At 34.4% G+C, this 27322-nt stretch overlaps 1 protein-coding gene across 1 annotated transcript in view; it reads left to right on the top strand.

Moving 5' to 3' along the window:
* Positions 1–8355: 8355 nt before the first annotated feature.
* Positions 8356–27322, top strand: part of LOC126755357 (rhythmically expressed gene 5 protein) — a 35948-nt gene continuing 16981 nt past the window's right edge. Inside the window, exon 1 of the mRNA XM_050467868.1 lies at positions 8356–9953. Coding sequence (XP_050323825.1) covers positions 9813–9953 — 141 coding nt within the window. The 5' untranslated portion in view covers positions 8356–9812. The remainder of the gene's footprint in view (positions 9954–27322) is intronic.

Raw genomic sequence — 27322 nt, 5'->3', positions numbered from 1 at the left:
GGATGGAGGCATGTGTAGAAGTTCACGCAAGTGAGGAAATTGAGGCCATTCATTTGGGAGCGGCCAGAAATGATTCTTTTACACATAGTTCAAGCAGCTCACGACTTTCTCGGTCTTAGACTAAGTATCCTCTAGGTAGCCAGAAAACATACGTTTGAAGGCGAGCTAAAGTAAGAAGACGAAACATTCCTCCCTAGGGTTGTGCGCTGGGTTTGGATCCCGCCACGTAAAAAACACGAAGAAAAGAAGAAAGAGCTTTGGATGTGAGACTTCCAGATACAACCACATACGCCAATAATGAAGAAGAGAATCTTCCACACAACATGCAATTTACGAAAGCCTATGAACTTGTGGCTTAACCCTATACCAATTGTGTATTGTGCTTTGTAGTAGATTGACGAGATCGTGGTTAAATTTTGTTTAATAAGACTCCAAATGACTGCATCAATTTTCAAATCGATTGAACGAAAGGTATTTCATTTCCGTTCCGACGACAGTTGTTCCCACATAACCAAGTAAAATCGATATTTTTATACGGCCAGGGACTGTAAAACCGGCAGAATACTCTAAACTTGTTTGGAAATGGTTTTTCGTGAAAAAAGTAGTAGAATTGAAAATACTAAACGTTCCCTCTCAGTAAATTTCGAATACTTTTTTGTGTTTCAAGAACCCAGTTAAGTCGGAAAGCAAAACTAATGTATAAAGATGGCTGGAAGCTTAGGTTGCATTCATAGCAAAATCTCTTCCGACCTCATTCGATAATGCTGAAGGTCAAAACAGCAACGAATAGTTTACAATTTTACGAAACAAACTGCTGGTCTCTTATATACAAAAAAAAATACCTGCCTTCTCGAGAAAGTATAGTCCCAAAAATATAAAATTTAAATTATTTTCTAAATTATGGAAGGAATCTAGTTAAATAAGCTGCGGCCTGAATACAGCTTAATGATTGATAAGTTAGAAATAGATGCTCCGAAAAGGACTACCATGTATGATAAGGTGACAAAAGACTTCGAATTCCAGCTGAGATAACACACACCAGATACCAAAGAGCAGCCCAAACAGTATGAGCCCGCTCCGAAGAAGGTGAAAGGTCACTGAACACTTCTGTGGAACACACGGTGTGTTCTATGCATTTACCACCGCATGTAAAAAGTCCAAGGGTTTTTTGATGCTGAATTATTGGGTCGATTCAACACCGAAATGCAGAAGCAAAACTCTTTTCAATCAAGACAATGACCGGGTCACACCGCTGTCGTCACGTCGACCAAATTTGTCAAATGCTACGAAATGCTTTGTCATTCACCAAAATTTTCCTATTGGACCCGTACGACTTCTAACTGATTCCAAATGTCACAAAAAGTCACTTGCCGGGCAAAAATTTAAGGTAGTAGTCTGGTAACTTGGGTTCAAAAAATCGAAATTTTTTTTGCTTAATTTGAAAGTACAATGTCTTGAGAATATACTGTGAAAATTTCAGACAAAAAATCGAAATATTTCGGGAGTTATAACGATGTTTCTAGAGCGCCTCGGAGTCCTCTCTCTCGGAGTTGTTGAACTTTAAACGCGTTTTTCTCAAAACATTGTTTTTCTGGTCGGCCCGGGTCCTAACTTTTTTCTACTGAACCGATTTCTTTCAAATTTTAACAGGCTGTTTTATACATTTTATAGTTCTCGTCGGTATTAACGAGAATTTTTTTCACCTCTAACTTTTTATTTTACAATCCTTTCTTTGCTAAAATAAAAGGACTTTTTTCAAAGTCTGCCATTTTGTTATTTACCCTTGAAATTTAACTTCAGTAGTTCCGACCAGAATGACATGTCTATAGATTAAGAATAATCAAGAATATTTGATTTCAGATAACGTCAAGAGCCAAAAATCACGTGGGTGGCCCGTGCATTTTTTTTTTGAGATTCCAACTTTAAGTGACAATAATAATAGTAATAAAGTATTAAATTTTTTTAAACACATTTTTTTTTTACATTTGCAATATGTAAATAAAAACACTCTAAATATTCAAGATAATTCCATTTCATTTTCCTATAAAAAATCACTCTCCAAAGAAGTCATGAAAATAGGCATAAGTTATCAGACTACTACCTTAAGTGAAATGATTCTGTTGAGAAATAAATTGTTATTTTTCTAAAATTCTCGGTTTTTTTTGGATCAGACTACTCCTTTCAATGCATACCTGAATGTTGATCTGTATTTGTAAATGGACATTTCTACATGAATTTTCCATTAAAAGAAAGCAAAAATTGGAAAAATGCCTGTATTAAAGGTTCATTCTAACAAGGTCTACAATTCACCACAGCAAAGCACCCAAACTTTGGGGGTTATTTTATGCTATTATAAAGACGATGGCGATAACACTTTAAATTTAAATATTATATCCCTCCAAGGATATATACTATATACATATAATATATGTACATTAAACCTCAGGCAGAAGCGCCATTTGCATTTGTTCCACCTCTTCAAGGTATGTGCTCAATATTCAACGCAGCAAGGAATTATTTGCGAAAAATATATGGCATTACTCGTATTAATAGATCAGTGTAGGGTCTTCATAAGAAAACCGAAACACACTGAATCACTAGCAGTCTTATTATGTTCTTTTCTTGGCATGCATATATCTAGTCTAACTTTATTACTATATAGTGCAATACTACAACTAATATATTGGGTAGTCGAAAAAGTATTTTTGTATTTTGTCAATAGATCATTTAACCGAAAACAAATAAATTCGGAGAAGTTGAAAAAAGTTACAGCTGTTCAAAAATGAGTGAAAATAATGAAGAAATTCGCGATATTTTGAAATTTTTGTATAAAAAGTGGAAGAATGCCACGCGAGCCACCAATGAAATTTGTGAAGTTTACAACAATCGTTCACTCGCTACTGTTCTGGAAATTTCAAAATTTCGATTTCGATTTACACTGATGAAAAAAGTGGTCAACCAAAATTATACATATTTATTGGTTTATTATTATTATAAATATAAAAAAAAATAAGTTGAAGTTTTTTTTAGAAAAAATCGATTGTGATTTGACAGTGCATTCGGAAAAGGAATTATTAGTGTTATCTGAGTCCGTTGGCTTCTATAATTTATTCTCCATTATTTTATACAATATTTGAAAATTTTAATGCAATGCTAATTAATCTTAAGCCGCTTAGGGCTGGGTAAATTGATTGAATTTATTTAATTGCTTTATATTTTTATATTATATGATAACTTTTACTTTTCGCTTTGTTTATGCTGATTTCTTGATAACTTGTTCACCGTATTTTACAAAAAGAAAAAAAAACTTGAAAGCATCATACTTAAAAATAAGTCAATTTAAATGTGGGTTAATGTTAATTTAGGCATCTAAGTTGTGTTTCATTTCATTTGGGGAATTTTATGTGTGTGTCAAACGAGCCTTTCGGAGTAAAAGTCAGTCAGTTCGGTCAGTGGGATTTTTTGCGCATTTTTTGCACGCATTCATTAAATGATCAGAATTTTTTAACACATTACGAGCTTATATCGTATATACGTGCTTTTATTATTTAAAAAAATCTTAATCACACTCAAAAGTTAATTGTGTAACTTTTTGCCTTTTTGTGCTAATGATACCCGGGTATATTAATTTTTTGGAGTTTTTAAAACCCAGAAGAAAACGTCGTCGAATACCCAATAAAGTAAATAAGTGCGTGATCAGCGCGATGAGTTCAAACAATATACTATATTATCATTGATTGGCGTATATACCCGAAATGGTCACTCATTTTTTGAGATGAGATATCGGTCTGAAATATTGTACATATTCCTTTCTCCCCAAAAAGGTGCTAATATTCCGTATAAGACCACTATAGCGTATAGCTGTCGTACAAACTGAACGTTAAAAAGTAAAGTTTTGTACGGAAAACTTTTAATATGATAAAATATCTTCACGAAATTGTATATGGATTACTAAAACAACTGTAAAGTATCCGAGCAAATTCTCCAGATCGGACCACAATGGCATATAATAATAATAAACTGAACGATCGGATTTGAGTGGTTGTATGAAAACTTTTTTATTTGATGATATACATTGGGACAAAAACGCACCCGAAAATCTTGATCAAATTCCCCGTTATGGACAAACTTTAGAGAGATGGCAAGAGAGCTCGACATCTCTCATGAGTCTATTCGAATGATTTTAGTAGTATTTTGGGTATGAAACTCGTTGTTGCTCGACTCGTCCGATAAAGCTCTTTTTTTTCTAAAAGAGTACGGTAAACAGGTCTCTTTGAATATGCTTGATCGAGCGAATTCCGATCTCACATTCATTGAGAGCATTGTAACTATCGATAAAATATTGGTTTATGAGTTTGACATGCAAACAAGTCAACAATCATTGGAATGAAGGGGAAAAACGAGCCAAAACAAAGGCGGCTCAAAAATTCATCACTTCATCGAAGTGCTGTGGTAAAATCGTTGGCATAAATGTATTACATGTGGAGGCGACAAAATAAATATTGATGAATGATTAAATATTTTCTGTTTTGTTTACAATTTCCAGGTACTTTTTTGTCACAATGTATCTTCAAGAAATTTGGTATAGATTTTTGGCCAAGGCTGTAATTTCCGAACAAATTCTTTAAATCGGGTCCCTATAACTGCCATTGTAAATGAAAAATCCAAATCAAGTTCTTGTATGGAAACTTTTTTATTTGTGAGGGGTGCTACCGAAGTTAAGGCAATGCAAGGGTTTTGAAATTGTAAAAAATATTTGTTATTTTATTTAATGCAATTTTTTATATGAATAGAATGTTTTCCCACAGTTTCAAGGCAATCGCAATAAAAGTGAGGAATAGAACCTTTGGGAGAGCGCGCCGTTAGGCTAGACGGGTACCTCAATCTTTTATCGGGTTTTCTCAGAAGATCGTTCTCAAAGTCGGTGGTCGGGATTTCTTAGAAATGTACATAACTCCTAAACCACTAAAGCTATAGAGTTTGTCCGTGTTTCCTTTTTGAAGGGCCGGAAAGAGTTCGCTGACGAAGACCGTGCTGGGAGACCTGCGACTTCGACAAACATCGACAATGTGACTCATGTGTATTTAATTTAATTTATCAAAATCTGTGGTTCATGACATTGTGACGGAGCACTTGAACATGCGCAAGGTGTGCGCGACGATGGTCCCAAATGTGCTCACAGACGACCAATTGAATTACTGCGAGTGGGAGAGAGCCCAGAAAATTTGAACATGTGTGAACACGACCCCCAATTTTTGAATAACGTAATCACAGATGAAGAGTCATGGACTCCGGAGGGGATCCAAGCAGCATGCACCTCGGCTTTCAAGGCTATTCAGGAGTATGCCTTCCGAGACGCTTTCAATGCTTGGAAATCGCGCTAGCTGCGCTGCATCGACGCATAAGAAGCCTATTTTGAAAGTTTCTAAAGAATTGTAACGATTGGTTCTATAATTTTTATAAATCGACTTAGTCATATTACCTTCCGAAGAAACCCTGTACAACAACCAAATTCGCCTAACGCAAAGATTACAAGAACTCTTACCGAAAGAGGGAAAATGGATGAAATCACATGATAACACCGCTCAATCGGTCTGAACGACCAGTTTGAACCAAATTTGGCACTTCTCTGACATATTTATGTTCCAGTGTGAACAAGGGGGAAATCGGACGCAGTCACGCCTATTTCCCATATGAAACAATTTTAAATTCCATCTCTTTGCCTTTAGAGTTTGCCACATTATGACCAAAAACTGTCCAAATCCAACAAAAACTTTTCAAGCCCCTAGGTACCGAATATTTTTACCCTGTATCCATAGTTGACTTTTACAGAAAATAAATGTGTCAGATTTATAATTTAAATTCAGAGAGAATCGTTTCCTGATAGTAGTATGTCTGTGTGCTACAAATGGGTTGAATAAAGTTAATACTTCCCTTAGCCCCCATAATAACTAATATAAAAATTTTCGAACTTTCAGGTGGCTCTATACCACATACTACTGTAGCAAAGAATAGTAAGACTTTTTAATTTAAATTTCGCGTGAAAACCCATTGATCGAAATATTTTTTTCTAGGTTGGTATGACTTTCAGTGACATCTGTGTCAACTGTCATATCAAAATAATCATCAGTGTTTAGTATACGCTTGTCTTTCTGAAGTATATAAAATGATCATCAACATCAACTGGTGATCAACGCGTCAATAAAATAAAGAAAAGAGAATTGACGATTAAGTCGATCTTGATGGCTTCGTTGTAATATCGGAAGGATCAGTAAAAATCATTTGGGCCTAAGAAAAATGAAAACACGATTGGTTCCAAAATCACGTCTGTGAAGCAATGTTTTTCAACTACCAAGATGTCATGAAACATATTATGACTGGCGATGAGTTTAGGATCTATGCTTAAGACCCGGAGACAGACGATCAATCGGCCGAATATCATGGCAAAGGTAAACCGAATGTTGACAGTTTTCATTGATTATCGAGGCTTGGCGCTCTCCGAATTGCTTCCGACCGACCAAACTGTCAACAAGGAATACTATTTTACCGTTATGCGCCGTTTGCGCGAAGTCATTCGTAAAAAGAGGCGGGAAGTACGACCGACACCACTTAGTTTTTGCACCACGATAATGCACCGTCGCATATTGCATTGATTCTTCGTGAGTTCTTCGCTAAAATTTGTACCAACATCGTGCCACAACCACCATATTCGCCTGATTTAGCTTCATGTGACTTCTGGCTATTCAACAAACTCAAACGACTGCTCCCAGGAAACCGTTTTAAGTCAATTGAAGACATTAACGTGAATCACAACGTGCATTGAAGAGTATTCCGAAAATTGACTTTAATAACTGTTTCGGGGATTGGAAAAAACGTTGGCGCAAATGTATTGGGGACAAGGGGGACTACTTTGAGCGGAACGACATAGATTTTGAAGAATAAATTAAGAATTTTAAAATTATAAACAAAGTCTTACAATTTTTTGCACATAGTAGGTCATGTCGTCCGATTGGACGAAAACACTCCAGCTCTGAAAGTATTCGACGTAGTATCCGTCGGCGGAAGCAGAGGTAGAGGAAGACCTCCACTTCGTTGGAAACACCAGGTAGGGAAGGACCTGAAATCTCCGAGAGAGCATACTTTTCTTAAAGCGGTGCATATTTGTGCTTAGAATTAATAAAATCAGGTGAAATCTCGCCTTATACCACATAACTAACAGGTCTTATGTACTTAAAAGTACTTCCCTGGCTTAATCCTAGTTGTTACAAGAGTATGACATTTTCGGTTATACTCGAACTTAGCACTTCCTTACTTTTTTTATGATTTTTAGTTTTTTTTTTTTAATTTCGATGTAAATTTACTTTATTTCACCTTTTTTGATTCTTATTAAAAATTACATATTTTACGTTTTTGCATTTTTGTTTTATTATTATTTTCTTTTTTTGTTTCATTTTCAATTTTTTCTTACTGTTTTATTTGCAATTTGCCTTTTTTTATTTTTTTTCGTATTGCACTTCTTACTTTATAAGCCTTTTTTAATACCTGCCTTTGTTATGTTAATGAGAGAAAATTGGGTTTTTTTACGCCAAAAAACATTTATTAATTTGCATAACATTGTGTTCTTCAATTCGATTTCAAATTTTTATTAATTAATTTTTTGCATGTCGAAGCCGCGCATCGATCATCGCGTCGCCGCCGTCAATGCAGTCACCTAGAATGTCAACGTTTACTCGTTGCTATTGAAATGCAACAACAAAAACAACAACAACAAACTGCAACGTCACTCAACAAGTATAAAAATGTGACTAAGGTCTCGGTGAAGTTGAACGACTTTTTCGTCTAGCATGCCGCGTTGCAACATGCGCCACCAACCCGCCGCCACCATGCAACGCCCAACGCAGCGGGAACAATTGCAGCGAGTAAACAGCAACAGGCATTCCAGCCAAAGTGGATGAGCGCAACTTGCTGCCTTTGCCCACTCCCCGTTTTTGTTTTTAGTCTTACTGCAGCGCCACCAGCCACTCATGCCAACTAACAACTATGCCCGGCTTAGTTGCTCTCTCGTAATGGCAAGTGATGAGCGCCTACTGGCGACTGCTGACTCACTAGATCGGGAACTAGCGAGCCGATGATGTTCTCCGCATACCAAACTGCACACATATTTACACACACGCACACATACATGTGTGTTTTAACTGACAACTACTCTGTCTGACTGTGTGATTTTGGAAGCTACTAGTAGTCTGTTTCGTTGTTTGTGCGCCAGCCGTGCTTGCGACGAGTTTCCACCAAGTGTGTTCTCTTGCCAGCTGCTCTTTCACATGCGCCTCACACGTTGAGCTTACCAAACGTCAGCGACAGCGCTTAAAGTATAAATGCCTGCGTTGCGGCGCGAGAGACCGCATTTCAAAACGAGTCTACAGACGTGTCGAAGCAGAAAGTGCTGTGTACTTGACGCCCCCAGAAAAGCAAAAAATAATTTTTGTGTTTTTTTTAATGAAAAAAACTGTAGTTAACAAATATTGCATGTTTGTTGCATAGAAAAGTGGTGGAAAGTAAATTTATTGAAACGGAAAAGCGACTTTGATCAAACTCATAACGGAAGCGCACACGGCATATGTTTGTGTGTGTGTATATATCCAAACTTGTAAAGCGCAAAGTTTAATTCGACGATTTTGGTGCGAAAAAAGTGTAAATTACAAAAACAACTTTGAAAACAAAATCAATACAAATTTGCTTGAACACTTTTGAAATATCTGAAATAGCGAAACCGTTAAACGACACAAAGCAGCGACGACTTACCTAACGACAACGCACAGTTTCAGCATATTTACGTCACTTTCTTGTTATTTTTGGAACGTTTTGTGCGTTTTTTTCTTCACACAATTTCCTACACAACTTGTCTATCGTGTCTACAAGCGTCCACAAAGCGTCTTCGCTGAGTCTTCTTCACCACAGTTAAAAGCGTCGAAATCGATTTGCAGTCGTCGCGTTGGGGAGGAGTGAAGCTGAGCAAAATCAAGCGAAAAGAAAAGAAAACCGTAGAAAGTGTTTCGCAAGACGGAACTGGGCGCTTAGAGAGGCCAATCAACAGTCGGTCCAGTCGTGCGCAGAGGTCAAACCTTGCGCATTTCAATCGTTATACGTTGAACTCACGCCGCTGAACGCGTGTACGCCGACGTCTCATCCACAAAGGTGTACATATTAGATGCGCGCCGGATATAACGCTTCAAGCGATTGTGCAAGCAGCTAAGCGGAGTGGCGAAGCGCCAGCAAACACCAGCGCAGCGCAGCAAATCGAGCGTACGAACGAGCGCGCACAGGCCGCTGAAAAAGAAAGTCAAGCGCGCATTGCAGTGAAATTGTGCGAATGCGGGCGCAAAGCGGAAAATAATAAAATTGAATTGGAAAAAAAATTTGAAATTCAAAAAAAAAACAAAAATTTATTGAAAAAAAAAATAATAAAAAATAAATAAAATTTAGAAAATAAAATTAAATTAAAGAAAATAAAATTTAAAAATTTAAAAATAAATTTGAAAAATAAAAATAAATTTAAAAACAAAAATAAATTAAAGAAAAAAAAAATAAAAGTAAAAACATAAAGCAATCAAAACAGCGCTTTGTCGCATCTGCTTTTCGGTGTTATACAACTCAAGTGATTTTTTTTTTTGAAACGCCCTTTTTTTGAAAGTTGCGCTTTTTGACATTATTTATTGGCAACCAACGCGAAAAAACACGAAAATAAATTAAAAAATAAAAATACCTACACACACACACTTAAAGGCAAGCAGCATAGCGACGTGACAACAACAATGGCGAACCTTAACAACAACAACAACAACAAGCGCGCTGCAGCGAAAGTAATTGCAACATGCCTCATCTTAAGCGTTTCCATGCAAATGTGTTGCGGCTCGGCGATACCGATTTGGGAATTTTTAACGCGCAACGAAAAGGTAAGCCAACAATACAATAGCAACAATAACAACAATGATGAAAATGAAAAATGCAGCATAATTTTACTTTGCCTCAACAAATATACACACACATGTGAGGTGTAGTAATAAATAAATATGCGCAACAACAACATGCCATGCATAGCCGCCATCACTTTGGCTGACGCAAATATTGTAATTAAGTTGTTGTTTTTGTGCGTTGTTTTTGATGTACTTTACTTTAATTCACATTCAAGCAGGATGAGTTGACTTGCACACACACACATACAGTCACATGCTTTTGCATGTATGTGTATGTGTATGTGTGTTACTTAGTTATTTATTGTTTTTAACAAGTTTTTGTTTTTATACAGAAATTTTTATCGGCAACTGGTTTTAGTGTTACGTGTTTAAATGAATTTATTTTGTTTTATTATTATTTTTTTTCGATTTTCGTTTGTGATAACTGCGCTGTGGCTGCTGTTGAAGAGCTTCAGCTGAATTCGGTTAAAGACTTGTCTTATTTTTCATTTAAATATTAGTTGAGGCCACTTAAATAAAGAGATTAGTTTTTTTGAAAATTTATTTTTGGAATAAAATTAAGTTATGAGTTTAAAAGAATTTTTATTTTGTATAAAATTAGTTACAATGAATTCTCTCAAGTAAAAATACCGTAATTATTTGAAATTAATGACTCTGATGTTATAAAATTGTGCTATAATACCGACATAAAAAATACCATCTATAAAATTATGAAAAAAATATAAAAATTTACGTTTTTTATTAAAAAATATTTTTTTTATATTTTAATAATAAAATAAAACAAAACTACAATTGCATTAAAAATTAATAAAATATTAATATTAAATTATTTTAAATCTTTACCAAAAAATAAACAAAAAAACACAATTTATAACTCTAATAAATGTTTAAATTAAAAAAAATTTATAAATAAATTATTTAAATAATGTTCAAGTTTCTTTTTTAATTTAAAAAAATGTATATATTTTGCACCAATATAAAAACAATTAATTTTAATATTTTTGAAACTTTTAATAAGATCTTAAATTCAAAAAATTATTTGATTTTATTTATAAACAAAATTGTGGCCAAAAATATTTTTATATTGTCCGAAAATATTTGGGAAAAGTAATTTCTTTTGATATACACTAAAAAATATATATATGTATGTATATGTATATATTATACAAATTATATTGTTTATAAAGACAGATAGACAGTAATATTTAGAACTGGCTATTTACTGAGATGAAAGTTTGTTTTAGTAATCTCGCTAAAGATTTATTTAACAAAATATGACTCTCTTGGATATTATGATAATAAATTGAGCTATAATACGAACAAATGTATGTAAAAATAACATTTATAACATTATTTAAAAAAATACAATTGAAATTGTTAATTTTCTTTAAAAAAAATATTTGTTTTTACATTTCATTATTAAAAATATCCAAATAAATTTACAACTTTATTAAAATTTAAAAAAAAAAATTATTAAAATAAATTCAGTTCTTTAATCAAAATTAAAAAAAATATACTTTTTTTTATTTCATTCTAAAATATCGAAATTAGTTTAAAAAAAATGATTAAATAAATTTACATTTTTAATAAAAATTAACAAAAAAATAATATCTTTAATATTTATTAATATTAAAAACAATTCTTTTTAAATATATATTTTTTTTTTTTATATTTCATTCTATAAATATTAATTGTACTAAAATTAAAAAAAAAAATAATTATTAAAATAAATTTAAGTTTTTAATAAAAATTAGAAAATAATATCTTTAATACCTATTAATAATAAAAACACATTTTGTTTAATATAGTTCGAGTTTCTTTTTTGAGATTAAAAAGATATATTAAAAAAAAAATAAAAAAAAAGTTTTTAATAATAATTAAAAAAATAATATCTTTTATAACTATTAATATAAAAGTAATTATTATATTTTTTTAAATATTTATTTATTTATATTTCATTATATAAATATCAAAAAAAAAATTTAAATTTTTAATAAAAATGAAAAAATAATATCTTTAATAAATATTAATAAATAAATAATTTTTTTTAATATAGTTCAAGTTTCTTTTTTAAAATTAAAAAGAATTATAAATATGTATATAATAACTAATTTTAAAACTACTTTTTTTAAACACATGGACATAAAATATTAAATACAATTTTAAATTCATAAAATAATAAGATTTTTTTAATCAAAATTGTGCCCAAATTTTTTTATATTTTTTAAATACCCTAAAATATTTGTGAAAGGTAACTGTTTTCAAAAAATTATGTTCTTAATATAATTTAATATAAAGACAAAGGTATTTAGTAATGATCAATCAATGAGTTGATTTTATAAATTATTTTATTTCATTATACGAATGACGGATTTTTTAATTATCTGATCAAATTTTACACGGACGATCAAAAAACAAACTATTTCACGTATTTTAATACAAATATTTGATATCGCCTTCAAAATAGTCTACTTTTTGGCTCATTTTTGGAACGGCATTCGATAGATTTTTGGACAATTTCGACGTCATATTCACAAACGCACGTCTCGTCGCCATTAATGATGTGTTTGATGAATGAAGGGTCCTCAGCTATATTGTCAATCATCTCTTCGGTCATCCCTTTTTGACGTCGCTTTTGTTCTTAATGAAAATTTAACAAATTCATACAAAAGATTCAGATATTTGAGTACGAGTCTAGCATTGATATGAATCATACCCAAAACATGAACCAAAATGTACATATTTTGTTGATTCATAAGAGTTGTTGAGGAAGATCTCAAACTATCTCTTTGATGTCAATACGACAATTTTCAAGCACTTCTTTAACTTCACTTTTTTGATTTTATCGTCCTTAACAGAGGTGAATGAACAACTCGCAAGTTTTCGATGATTTTACGACCCCCTTTGAATACTTTGTGTCACTCAAAAACTGGTATTCTGCAACATTTTCAACGAGCGGTGATATTTTTTCTTTATTAAAAATCTTTTGGTGATTAAGTAGGTTCGATTAGGTAAGCTTAATCAAGTAGAGCCAAGCATAGACCAGTATTGGTTCTCTGTGATATCAGATGGAGTTCAGTTACGAGGTCAATGAGGAGAAGTCATTATTTAGGATGCCTGCGCTCGACGAGAATTTCAATAGACTCTGTGGCCTCACTATCGATACATCTTCCAGCGTCTCATGCTGTGGGACCCCCAAATGCTTAATGAGTAGCCTCGTCAATACGGAATAAGTTTACAAGAGATGTTCTGTTGTTTCTCTGCTGTCTCGCTATTGACATTTTCCGCAATTTTCTCGATTTGTCAGCACCATTCTGCAAGCATGTGCCACCACCAGACAGTAACGAGTGAGTATTCCCATCATATTCCTACAGTCCCTTCTATCGAGTGCCAGTAGGAATTTTATATACTATCGATCTACCGTTTTACACATGACTTTTGCAGTTTTGTATCCAGATAGATCGTTCCATCGCATTTTGGGTTTCCTTGCCATGCTCCTATCCAAATCGTCGTATTGAAAATGCATGGATGTCCCAATGTTTATCTATTTATCACATCTTCGGGCGTCTGCTGTACACCACTCTTGGCAAACTTGTCCACTATCACATTACCCTCGATGCAAGTTAAGACGTTTATGTCTGGCTGCCCCGCCTGCCAAGATATTTCTGGGTGATATGCGAAACGAGGTTAAACCCTTGATTGCTGCTTGGCTGTCCACGTAGATGTCAACTCTAGATTTGTTTGCTAATGTATTAGAAGCTAGCTGTAGGCTTAAATAGCTCTGTTATCAATTTGTTTACTCCAAACGGCAGTAGCATTGTTATATTTGGCAAAAATGTAATTTTCTTAAAATTTCGATCTGAGCGCCACCTAGCGGACATATATTTAAATTTATTTCAAAATTTGTGGTTTTCAAAAATTTCGGCGTTTTAACTTGTTTGAAATGTTAGTGCGCTAATATTGTATGAAAAGTACATTTAAGTTCTTCACCGAGACAAATTTGAAGTTATCTCAAGATACCTAAAAACACAGTTTGTTGCTATCACGTGATCGACTAAAATTTGCAACTTTCGAAGAAATTTCTCAAGTCTGAGAACAGGAAAGCGAGAAACAGAAAACATATGGAATGAGTGTGCAATCCCTAAAATGGTTAGTCATTCATTTACCAGAGAAAAGAATATACGAAAATTCCATAACCTCAAAAAACAAAAATAATTTTTAAAAATTAATTACAATTTAGTTTTAATTTCAAATTCAATTTCAGTTTAGTTTTAATTTGTTCACTTTAGTTTGGGGTCAAATATGTGGGTCAATAAACATATAAATAACTGAGTTTCGAGGTCCACACTTCATATTAACAGTCATTTAATCTGATTATGGGTGCGTATAACGACTGCAGACAATTTTAAAATAACAAAACCGCTTTGTTTCATAGCAGAAGACCCTCGACGAGCAATATTAAGCCACCAATTACATTTTCTCACATAAAAAAGTCTCGCATTCAAAGCTCTAAAGCCTGTAAAGACTGCAACTATTAACCAGCATTCGTTAGATAATGTTAATTAGATCACATGACAAGCGCGACAAGGCGTTAAACAAAGCGTAGACGCCACTTTATTAATTTAAATAATAATTTAATGCATAACAATAACTACAATATGCAATTAACTAATAACCAATGTCGTTGCGCTTGAACTGGAACTTCTTTATGGTATTTATTTGCATTCTTCATCAATAACTTCAACTAATTTAATAAGCAACAAACGTAGGCGAGTGTTGACCCTAAATTTGCATACATTAATGCTGCATCTTCTGTCAACTGATTAATAATTCATAAATCTCGGCACATATTAATAGAATTAAAAAGGCATAAGGTCAAGAGGGCAGCGCCGCAGACGTCTTTAAGCATCACGTTTGACCCAAAAAAAGCGCAGCTTTCGACGTGTACCCGGCGTACGAAGAGCCTTGCACAGCTGGCGGCCTTAACTGTCTTAACTGTGCGACGCATTCTTAAACATATAGAGCAAGAAATCGTACGTTGGAGAGGTTAATGCTATCGCTCGTATATTGTTTTTATATATTTTCTTAACGAAAAATTGCATGAAAAATGCAAATTAGGCAAAAACTGGTGTTATAATGCTACACAGACGCGATTTACATAAACATATGTATATACATTATCATATATACAATATTTATATATGTAAATCGTTTAATATGCACCTTCGCATTGCCGGTTTCTACGACGCTGTTCATCAATAAGCCATTGAAATGCAAATATTGAACCACTTACAACAATAAAATAACAACTAGTACATATTTTTATATGTATTCCGATTATGCACGAGTGCAAAGCGCTCGCAACGAATAGCAGTTAATTTGACTATCGCATTTTGAATATGTTTGCATCTCGCATACGCAGCTATTCACCACTTTAATTATGCTAAATAAAGCGGAACGAAAAGGTTTAGGCAACAGCAGATAACATGTTGAACCGTTAAGCGGTGTCCACGTTGTCCACGCATATGTATATAATCGGCATGCGTCTTCAGCCTTATGCATTCAAAATAATGATATCACTCACGGCATGGCATACAGTTTGTATGGCATACGATTTGAATTTAAGTGGCTTTTGAGTTTAATTTTGCTTGTGCATTTGAATTGCCGCCGAATAGAGTTGTCAGACTGGATTTGACGCGCGGTTGTTGTTGCTTTTGTTGTGATGTTGCTGATTTTATCATTGAACTCGAATCGACTTATCGCTTTTTTGTGCTAAATAGACCTAAATTACTTGAGAAGAATGCAATGGCAACAAATGCTATAAATATAAATACACACACCTACATATATACTAGATACAAATAAACAAACACACAGATTGGTACTCATAATAAAGCAACGGCGTTTCTATCGCCGCGTTACACAAAGCGCCAATGCCAAGGTAGCGTCAACATTGTCATTGCCATCGACTCGATTCATAGCAACCTGTAATAACAGCTTTTCATTGTGGGATTACATACACACATACTTATGTATATATTTACAGACATACAATTGTTAGATAGGCATGCACTTTGCTTAGTTTGTATGTGTCAGTATGCATATCTATAACTAGATGCAATTCCGGTGGAAAATTTTTAAACATTTTTATATTTGGGGTCATGCTACCCCCTCCCTAACCAAGAAATATTTACAAATATCAGTTTTTCGAAAAATTTAATATGCAGAAAACATGAGACTAATAATTTGGTGGAATTCTGCCGAGTTGGCTGTTCTTGTCTGGTTAAAAAATCGAGTCCGTTTCCCTTACGTAACCCGACTTCCGAGAGGAAGTCTCGCTATTTGTTGAAACAGGGTAGGCAAGATGACAACAGTTTTTTTTAATGAAGACACAACATTAATGCTGCCTGCTCTAGATTACACATATTGTATTATACGTACGTAGTTCCATGGAACGAAAAAGAGGACTTAAATCCCTTTAAAAAGAAAAAAGTTTTATATGTGCCAACTTCGAGACATCGTCAAAAAATCCTCAACAAATAGTTGATATTATTTTCCTACACAAAGTCTTACATTGGCATAGATTATCCTTATACCTCCAGACAGCTTCTACAATAGTTGTTGGCATCTTTGCAAATTAGACAGTGACTTAATAACACTCTTACTAGAATTCTTATATCATTCCCTTTGAATTTTAACAGTCGCCATGTGCGGCCCATATTCCATTCATGACACCTTTGCCTCCATGTTGACACCATCGAGACACAGCACTACAGAGACTCCATTTCGAGGTTCCCTACGTTTTTAAAGAAAAAACACAGAAACTTCAAATTTAATGGAGAATATTTATTATCATTCAAAGAATATTCTTTGGCATTTATTTTCTGAAGATTATCTCTTTCAAATGTTGGCTGCGGCTACGTCTCAGATAGTACATCCGTTGAGTCCACTTTTCGATGAATTGTTCGAGCATTTCGACGCGTAATTGGCGAATGACACGCGTGAGCTTTTGCTCCAAGGTTTAAATCGAAGGGGGATTGTCCGCATAGACTTTAGACTTTATCGATCGACCCAAAATGTGAATATATCTGCTCACCGAAGTGTTCTCTCAATAAATTGATTGATTAATGCGATGTGTGGGAATAGAGGCCGCCGAGATCACGAACTTCAATTTCAGGCATCAAATAGTCGGTTATCATGGCGCGATAACGGTCGTCATTGACGATTACGTTCCATCGGCCCGCAAACCACACCAAACCGTTGTTTTTTGGATAAAATGGCAACTATTGAATATTTTCAGGCAGTTCTTCGTTCCAAATAGGGCAATTTTACTTATTTATATACTCATTGAGCTAGAAATGGGTCTCTTCGCTGAACAAAATTTTTCTCGAAAACGTCGGATCTTCCTGAAAAGTTTCAAGAGCCCATAGAGCTATATCGCTTGGGAGGGTCGAGAGGCTCTAGTTCCTGCAAAAGCTGTACTTTGTACGCGCGCCAAGTCATTCCATACGTCAGTCCGAGTTACTGCGAACGGCTCTGAATTGACTCTCCACGGTCTTCGTGTGCATTCTCTGCTACGGCTACTAAATGGGCTTTACTGCATGCAGGACGTGGTCTATTCGAATGAAAATAATGCAATACGCACGGAGCACATTCTTTACAGACGTTAATTTTCGTAATAAAGTTGAACGCTTTGTAAACGTTTTTCAGCCGTAAGTCTTTCCATGATTAAATGCCAAATAATACTGAACAAAAATAATATGACAGCTTGACACGATCAAGCGTGATCTGTCAAAAAAATGTTATTGAAAAAAGTACTGCTACTTGGATCACCCGATATACATATATAATATGCTTGCCGATTAAATATCTACAAGTAACCAGAGTCATACCAATCCCGTCTTTTTCTGGGTCTAATTGTAGGGTGGTGCCTGCGCTGACTAGTTCAACTGCTTCACTGGGATATCGCTATGTCCCGCAATCTATCTTTTATTTTGATTTTGAAATCCTAGAGAATTTTAAATCCGCTTTGTTACCTGTATATATGGATATATTTATGGTTATAAGCGGAGTCTACGTCAGAAGCCTTTCTTTAATTCCTGCGATTTCCTCTTAGAAGACACTGCAGTGGTCTGTAATTCGGAAGGAGATTCTGGTATCTACTAAAAAGACACCCTCCCACATATAAATGCTAACCAGACCTTAAATGTTTTTGATATAAATTTTTTTGATCGAATCATTTCAAAAAAAGTGGTTCCATCAATACGTCACCTTTTTACGCACGTCATTAAAATTGTTTATACTAATAAGCCAATTACGACTGACCGATTGAAAACCAACATTCGGCGCATTATTAACAAGAGGCCGGCTATGCTAGGAAAAGTGAAGTGAAATTGGATCACTCTGTTGTTGTTGTAGCGGCAGAAAACATTCCTGAAGTAAATTCGAGGTATGGTGCCGAGTTGACAGTCCTTAGCCGGATAAAAATCCGGGTCCATTCCGGTTACTTAGACCCTGCTGTCGTGGGAATGGTCCTCTTAAAGTATAGTTACTTTATTCAAATACGAAAAGCTATACGATTTTCGAATTACTGAATCTAAATATTGGCCATTTGAGTATTTTTGCTATGTTTTTTTTATATAAAATTTTAATATCTCTGAGAAATAACACCCTAAAGTAATCTAGTACTCCTAAAATATACCTTTAAAGATCTATAGGAAACTTTAGTCTCCCTCAACAACAGTTATAACGCCGCCTATGCCGTTTTGCGGGCACATACATACATACATAAGTACTGTATAAATGTTTGCATTTCTGTCCAAAGATATAATTTTCATCGTGCCACCTGTCTAACGGGCAATTGTTCCACACGGCTGCTCGTTTACATTGAACTTGACGTTGGAAATTTTATATACACAAATATATGTATATGTAAATGTAAGTGCAATTAAATATATGTTATGTACAATTATATACACTGTTATTGAACTAACAATGCTCTCAATAACAATATGGCGCTTGCATTCACGGCAGTTGTTAGGCCGAGTTTATGTCGAAATTGGGGCGCAAGTGTGTATGTATGTCTTAAAACTGCATAAAATAAAGCACATGATTTTTTATTAATTTTTTTTTTCATCAAAAAAAGTTGTTGAAAAATAAAATCTATTAAATAACTTAAGCGGGTTTCATTGAACTACTGGGTTTCGAACCACAGACTAAAGCTTTAATAGTAAAGCATTATCACGGGTCTGCCAAATTTCTAAAAATATATCCACATCTACTTTACTACAATATCCACAGTAACGATTTTCTAATAACAATAGCAATAATAAAACTAGCGTTTTCACGCTAACTGTAAATCGGCGGTTAATGCCAATGCAACCAAGCAGTTAAAAAAATAGAAAAAAGCTAAAAATCAACAGTTAAAATAATTAATAGGAGATAAATAAACAAAAAAAAAATGAAAAAGTGCAAAAATATTAATTCAACACATTTATGCTTGCACATGTGTATATGTGTATATATATGTATGTATGTATGTATTTATGTTTTATATTTTTGGTATCTATGTATGCATTCATACCGGCTTAGCCGGTCCATTAACGGTGGCACACGCGAATTCGCGAACTGTCGACTCTTTATTTTTCACAGCGCCAATTTGTTGTCTTCAAATTAAATATAAATGGCATTAGAAATCAGCAGGAACGCTCACTCATAATAACTGGTATAGCGTAGTGTGGTTTTTGCTCACGAAAAAAAGCGAAAGGTCAGTAGAATGTAGTGATGCGCCGCCAATTCAAGTTTATTGCTTTAAATAATTTACCAGTCTCTTTTAATTAGATAGTGATTTGTTAAAAAAACTAATCAAAATCTGTCTCTGAAATTATAATAACAAAAATATAGTTCGGTGGATTTTTTATCCATTCAGTCACGCTACTTTGTGAATCGCTTTATAATTTTTGACTACATCTTTCAAAGAAATGGTCATTAAATTCTCCGTTGTATCATTTTCTGCCTATGGTATATGTACTAGTATATGTATAGTATGTACATAAGTATTTACCTAACTTCATTTGATGAAGATTTTTCAAATTCCATTCCCAATTTCTTAAAAATTTGACTGAAAAAGTTTACCAAAAAGTTGTGTTATATATTTCGTAAAGATATGTAATTTGAATGTCGAATTTTCTGTTGTTGTCAATATTTAAAGGCTCGTTAAAAACATGTCTGCTTTCTCAACTTAACCAGCAGTTAAACTTTTGGTTAACTTTTTTTGGGAAATGCACTTAATTAAACTGAATTTGTTCGCAAAACGTAAAACCCAAATTTGCTGTAAAAACATTTATGTTTTCTCAACTTAACTGGCAGTTAAACTTATGGTTAACTTCTTTCCTGAAATGTGTTTAATTAAATTGAAGTGAAGCTTATGATCCTCTTATTGTAGAGATTTAAACACCACTTAAAAAAATTTATGTTTTCTCACATCTAAAATTTAACCAGCACTTTAACTTCTGGTTAACTTTTTTTGAGAAATGTACTGATTTGAACTACGTGAAATGTACTTAGTTAAATTGAACTTTTCTTTTATTCTTCCGTTTATAAACATGTACGTTTTCTCAACTCAACCAACAGTTAAAGTTCTGATTAACTTTTTTCGCGAAATTCACTTAATTGAATTGAACTTTGTCAATGTTTGATTTGAACTTCGTGAAATGCTCTTAGTTAAATTGAACTTTTTTAGAAAATGTGTATTCTTCCGTTTATAAACATGTACCTTTTCTCAATTTAACCAACAGTTAAAGTTCTGGTTAATTTGTTTTACGAAATTTACTTAATTGAATTGAACTTGTGTGTAAAGCTAGTATGTTCCAAGTATGCTTTCTTCCGTTTGTTAAGATTTAAAAGCTTTTTAACAACATTTTCCTTTTCTCACCTCTTAAAATTTAACCGACAGTTAAACTACTGGTTAATTTTTTCACGAAATGTACTTAATTGAACTGAACTTGTCTGGAAAACTTATGATCCAAGTAAGATATCTTCAGCTTGTCAACATTTACGGTGCTTTAACTCGTAACTTTAACCAATGATTAAACTTCTGGTTAACGTTTTTCTTCAAATGCACTTAATTAAATTTCTCGATAATCAATAACTCTCTAATAGTCGTTTTCTTAATATCTGGTTAGCAGCCACCTGTCCATTATGTTCTAGTAAAAAAAAAGTTCTTTGTCGAAAAAATGAGTCTTGGTTAAGTTAACCAGAGCTTAACTGACAATTGGTTGTTAACCAAACACTGAGAAAACAGCCTTGACAACCTCAAAAAAAATGAACGTGGGTGGCCCGGGTGATTTTGGCTCTTGATGATATCTGAAATCAAATATTCTTGATTATTGTTAATCTATAGACATGTCATTCTGGTCGGAACTAATGAAGTTAAATTTCAAAGGTAAATAACAAAATGGCGGACTTTGAAAAAAAGGTCCTTTTATTTTAGCAAAGAAAGGGTTGTAAAATAAAAAGTTAGGGGTGAAAAAAAGTCTCGTACCGACGAGTACTATAGGTATTTTAACAGCCTGTTAAAATTTTAAAGCAATCGGTTCAGTAGAAAAAAAGTTAGAACCCGGGCCGGCCAGAAAAACAATGTTTTGAGAAAAACGCGTTTAAAGTTCAACAACTCCGAGAGAGAGGACTCCGAGGCGCTCTAGCAAACTCGTTATAACTCCCGAAATATTTTGAATTTCTGTGTGAAATTTTCGCAGTATATTTTCAAGACATGGTACTTTCAAATTAAGCAAAAAAAATTTTCGATTTTTTTAACCCAAGTTACCAGACTACTACCTTAAGGAAAAACTAATTTATGCTTGCTCCTTAAGGTGAATATTACAAATTAGCTTCTCAGTTCAAATATGTATGTGTTTTATTGGTAATATTTTTTCCTCATTAGTCTACCTTTAGTGATTCGAAAAAAAGAGTCACAAAACCTTCCCTTGGCGGGTGTGTGGGAGATCAAAATAAAAGAAACGGATAGTAATGTTAAAGTTGAAGACATATTATTACTAAAATCGAAAAAGTCGAGTTGACGTTCGATTAAAGTGGAATTTGGTTTTCCATTTCTAGTTGTCGAGATTTATTATTATTTACAATAAAAAAAACACAAGTGTTTTCATATTGCGCTTAATCAGAAAGTAAATACGAACTATGTACTCTTTGACATACAAGTATATATGTATGTATTTTGTCATTTCACTTGTCATATAACGCCCCGTTTAATGGCAAGTGAATTTGACGACATGACTCGTGTGACCTTCGAGTTTCAATAAAAACGTTGATTATTATATCACACATGACGCACCTGCTGGATATCATAATTTATTTAGCTAGACCTACATACATACATACATATGAGCATATATACTTAAATGCTTAATATGCATGTTGTATATTCATATGTGTATGTACGTGCATATACATATACATAAATGTTTGTATATTACATAAAAACAATTAAAGTCTCGAAAACGACAAACCGCAAGATAATTTAACAGATTTCCAAGTGAGATATGTCTGTTGTTGATACATATAGTCAAACTGTTTTCTTTGTAGTTTTACGCCTTAAAACGCTTCAAATTTCCATTGACTTTCGAGAGTTTCTATTAACCGCTGGGCATACTCGACAACATGCGTCAATTTATTTAGCGGACAATTTACTAGAAAAACATTTAAAAATGTATACGCGTCTTCCATATAAAGATATATATGAACATAAGTGTGAATGATGTCTCACTCTGTGATGCACACACGCGCCCAATTTAGACTTGAGCTGCTTCTTACCCAAGGTGCACTCGAGTTTTAGTTGACTGCCAACATAACTGTAGATGTGTGTACGAGTATACTACATATATGTATGGCAGTAGGAGTGATTATACACTCAACTATTTGCATAACTGTTAAATTACCGTTTAGTAAATTAACACATTTATAGCGTTAAGCCAAGTTTAGCACCTTTTTGCTTTAAGCATACATTGTTAAAATTTAAGTCTTGCAGAAAAATATAACTAGATGATAATTCAAACATATCTGTAGATAGGTGAAACGTTTAAAAATGTCACAGATAAGATGTACTACTCTGTTCATAATTTTAAAATTGTTTACTTTATACTTCAAAGGGTTCACCCTCAAAGTAATCCCCCTTGCCAACAATATACTTGTGCCAACATTTTTCCAATCCTCGAAACAGTTGTTAAGTCAATTTTCGGAACAGCCTTCAATGCGCGTAGCGATTCACATTTAATATCTTCAATTGACTCAAAACGATTTCCCCGCACAGATCGTTTGAGTTTGCTGAATATCCAGAAGTCACACAGATCTAAATCGTTATCGATGAATACGACGGTTGCGGCAAGATATTGATGGAAAATTTGACGAAGAACTCACGAAGAATCAATGCTGTATGCGACTTTGCATTGTCAATTTGTCGATCTCTTTTTACCAATAGCTTCGCGCAAACGACGCATTACACCAAACTACTTATAGTATTCCTTGTTGACAGTTTGGCCGGTTGGAAGGAACTCGGAGTGCAACACACCTCGATAATCAAAGAAAACTGCCAACATAAACTTGATTTTTGAACTGCTTTGCACGATATTCGGCCGATTGATCGTCTGTATGTGGATCATAAGCATAGATCCAAGACTCACCGCAAGAAAACTGTCAACACAACGTCTCATGACATCCTGGTAGTCGGAGAGCATTATTTCACAGAAGTTAACGAGGCGCTGTTTTTCGGAAAAATTTAGTGATTTTGGAACCAATCGTGCTTTTACTTTTCTTAGGCCCAAATGATCTTTCAAAATGTTTTTCACTGGTACTTCCGATATTCCAACGATGCCAGTAAGATCTTTGACTATTAATTGTCGATTCTCAAGCACCAATTCCTTCATTTTATTGATGTGTTGATCATCAGTTGATGTAGATGGCCTTCCTGAACGTGGTTCGTCGTCAACGCATTCTCGACCTTCTTTGAATAATTTCTATCAATCAAAAACATTTACTCGCGACAAACAGTTATCACCGAAGATCTTGTAACTTTTTATTCTGCAGACAATACGAGTAGCAGAAGATGAGCGATACCCAGGTAAGCGATCTTAGAGATCGATCTTTACAAACTTGTTAACTGGAAAAAGGAAAATCTTTAAGGCTCAAGACATTTTCGAAGGCCTAAAATTCCCGTAAAAGACCACCATTGTCTGGAAAAACTTCGCAACTAAAATTTCAGAAAATCGAACATCGTTTATCTGATTGGCAAGGAGTTTAAAACGGCCATTTAATTTAGTGAATTATCAAATTTTCTGCACCGTCTGAAACCCCTGTTTGGCTGATCTCATTTCCCAGCTTCCAATGTTCAATCAATATATGTATGTATATACAAATACAAAAATTTTACAAAGCGAAGATCTCTTCCGGGCTTGAGGCCCCTATCACTCGGAGGCAGGGAGTTGGAGGTGTCTAAAGAGGTCAAACTCCTAGGTCTCATATTAGATTCAGCCTTACGGTGAAATAGGCACGTGGAATTAACACTATCCAAAGCCACCAAGGCACTCATGATAAGCAGACGCCTAGCCGGTAGATCCTGGAGCTGCAAGCCAGGTAACAGGTCTGTATACCATGATCGTAAAGCCTATTGTCAATTATGGTGCGGTTACTTAGGCATCTAAGGCAACGCTGTCATCGGTAAGGCTTCAACTATGGAAGCTGCATAGGCTTACCTGCGTGTGCGCTTCAGAGGCAATGCGCACTTGCCCAACTGCAGCACTTGATGTCATGGTGGAGCTCACACCGCTGCATCTAGTGATCAAACATGTAGCAAAACATACAATGCTGGCCATGCCAGCAGAGAGTTTTTGGCAAAGAGAAGACAATGTCGCCTCAACAAATGAAGGCATTAAAGGAAAACACACCACTGACCCTTCTTCCAAGGGACAGCGTTACGAAGAGTGTAAACTTTAAGAAGAAGTTTAGAGTTACTCTCGGCAGTAAAGCGGAGTAGAGTAATACCACGCTCTACCTTTTACTGGTGACTGCATTATCCAGTGGTACACTGACGGCTTGAAAATACCGGAAGGCATTGGAGCAGACACTGCGCGGCCGCAACAATCGCAACCAGCGCAACGCTATACTTAGCGATAGTCATAAGTTATCTCAGCTTATGAGGTCAAATCGCTTTTAGTGAAGGAGTGTATAGGAAGACTGAACCGTCTATAAGTTAGCAACCGTGTTAACCGGATCTGGGTGCCGGGGCATAAAGGGGTAGCCGAAAATGAGCTCGCCGACGAATTATTCCGCTCTGTGGCGGAGTCCAAGATAATGAAGCCAGAACCGTGGACTACAGTGGGGCCACCACACTAAAAAATAACTGGAGAGAGTGGGGAGAGAACAACACTGGCAGCAGGCATGCGCCACGCCAAGCTACTATTGGAAGAGTATAACCTTGCAAGGTTTAAAGATATGATCAACCATCTCCGAGACAAATTCCGTCTTCTTGTCGCGCTCTATACAAGGCACTGCAGGCTCAGGAAGTACTTGTCCAGCATGAGCATAGTCGCTTGCGCAAACTGATTGCCGGTTTTGCGATATAGAACAGGAAATTCCTGAATAACTGATTCTAGATTCTCCAGCAATTTGTAAAAGCAGGCGTATAGCTCTAGGTTCCATCAATGTGGACGGGGATCACATCACCATAGTCACGCCCAGCAAACTCTAGGAATCGTTCAGAGTGCTGGACCTTTGTGGCCATTCATATGTGTATATAGAAGAGGGCACAGTAGACCATAAGTAGCTGTGTCTTTACTCAATTATTTTCTACACTTACAAATATTTACGTATACATATATGTACATATATATGTGTGAATATGAGACTTTAAATCCTAAAACAGTCATCTTTACAAAAAAGTGTAGTAAATTTTTCTTTACGAATGTATTTATATCCGATTATTACGGAGCCAAAAAAAGAAAAAAATTTAAACGCGTTCAGCAGGGATTCACAAAGTAAGCTTTTGAGATTCCAAATTTAAAATATCAAAATAAAAAACAGAAAATCACGCAATCAAAATACTTTGGTATTTTTATATGGAACAATGTCGTCATTAGTCCAAAGAAACGCTGGTCATCTTTTGCAATTGTTAATTATTGTTTTCTCTGCCTTCTGCAAATATTTTTGAAAGCGCTTTCAGCTTAAGTACGAATTAAAAACCAAAGCAAAAAGAAACAAATCGTAAATTCTCTTCGATTCTTAATTGAAAATTATTGGAAAAAGCTATAAAGTTGATCAAGCAGCAAAGGCAAGTGGTCATAAAAGAGCTGATGGGGATTAAAGTTGCGTACACGCCAGGTTCTTGGTTATCTAAATATAAATGTTCTCATACTTACATACATACATATATTTATGTGTATGCACATATGTGTGTGTTTGTATGTTCGTAAATCGTTTTCCTGGAATAATCAGTGGTTGGTAAGGAATTAGCACAAAAAATGCTTACAAATATGTGTATGTATGTATGTATGTTGGTGTACTGCTTTTCTTTGTGCCAATAATAATCTCGATTATAATCGAGAACAGTCTTTTAGTTTGCTACTTATTGCTTTTTATACGCAATTCCAGCTTGAGTCAGCTTGAAGTCAACATTTATTGCTTCATATGGTCTATTGAAACCTGCTGTTTTTATTCCCAGGCTGTCAAGTCTCCCTATATAAATAAACGAATGTATGTATATATAAACTCAGCTTAGCTATGCATAATTAGCATGCCATTCGACTTCGATATAACTATTAAAAATTATTATAGTGTGTAGAACATAAGGGTAAAGAAAAAATCGAAAAGTTCTGAAATGATGACAGAACGTTTTCTAAGATTTTTTGTTTGTTTTCTTTAATAATTATATTTTTCTTTCTGCTCACCATGCATGCCTCTGCGACTGCGCAGTAATTCTATTTCTATTTTTATTATTTTTAATATTTTTTGTATTTTTTTTTTAATTTTATTTCTTTTTACTTGAAGACTTAAATGTGTTGAGTGAAAAAATCGCTTGAAATTGAAATTAGAAAATTATTCGTGTGTAACAAATTGGCGTATAATTAATTTTGCTGCAGATGTAGCACTACAATAATTGGCTTTGGCAGGAGAACTGTCAGTTTGAGCGCATCAATTTGGACAAGCGTTTTAGCTATGCATAATTAGTTGGATGATGTATAAAGTAAAATTCACAGCATTTTAATGGATTTAAACTTAAATTATAAACAGTTATTGTGTGATTTGCATATCTACTTTGTACACAGTATATATTTTTGTATTTG

This window comes from Bactrocera neohumeralis, chromosome 4, assembly GCF_024586455.1.
Source record: "Bactrocera neohumeralis isolate Rockhampton chromosome 4, APGP_CSIRO_Bneo_wtdbg2-racon-allhic-juicebox.fasta_v2, whole genome shotgun sequence".
Lineage (NCBI taxonomy): Eukaryota > Metazoa > Arthropoda > Insecta > Diptera > Tephritidae > Bactrocera > Bactrocera neohumeralis.
The sequence above is the reverse complement of the archived record's forward strand: the minus strand, read 5'-3'. Positions and strand labels throughout refer to the sequence as shown.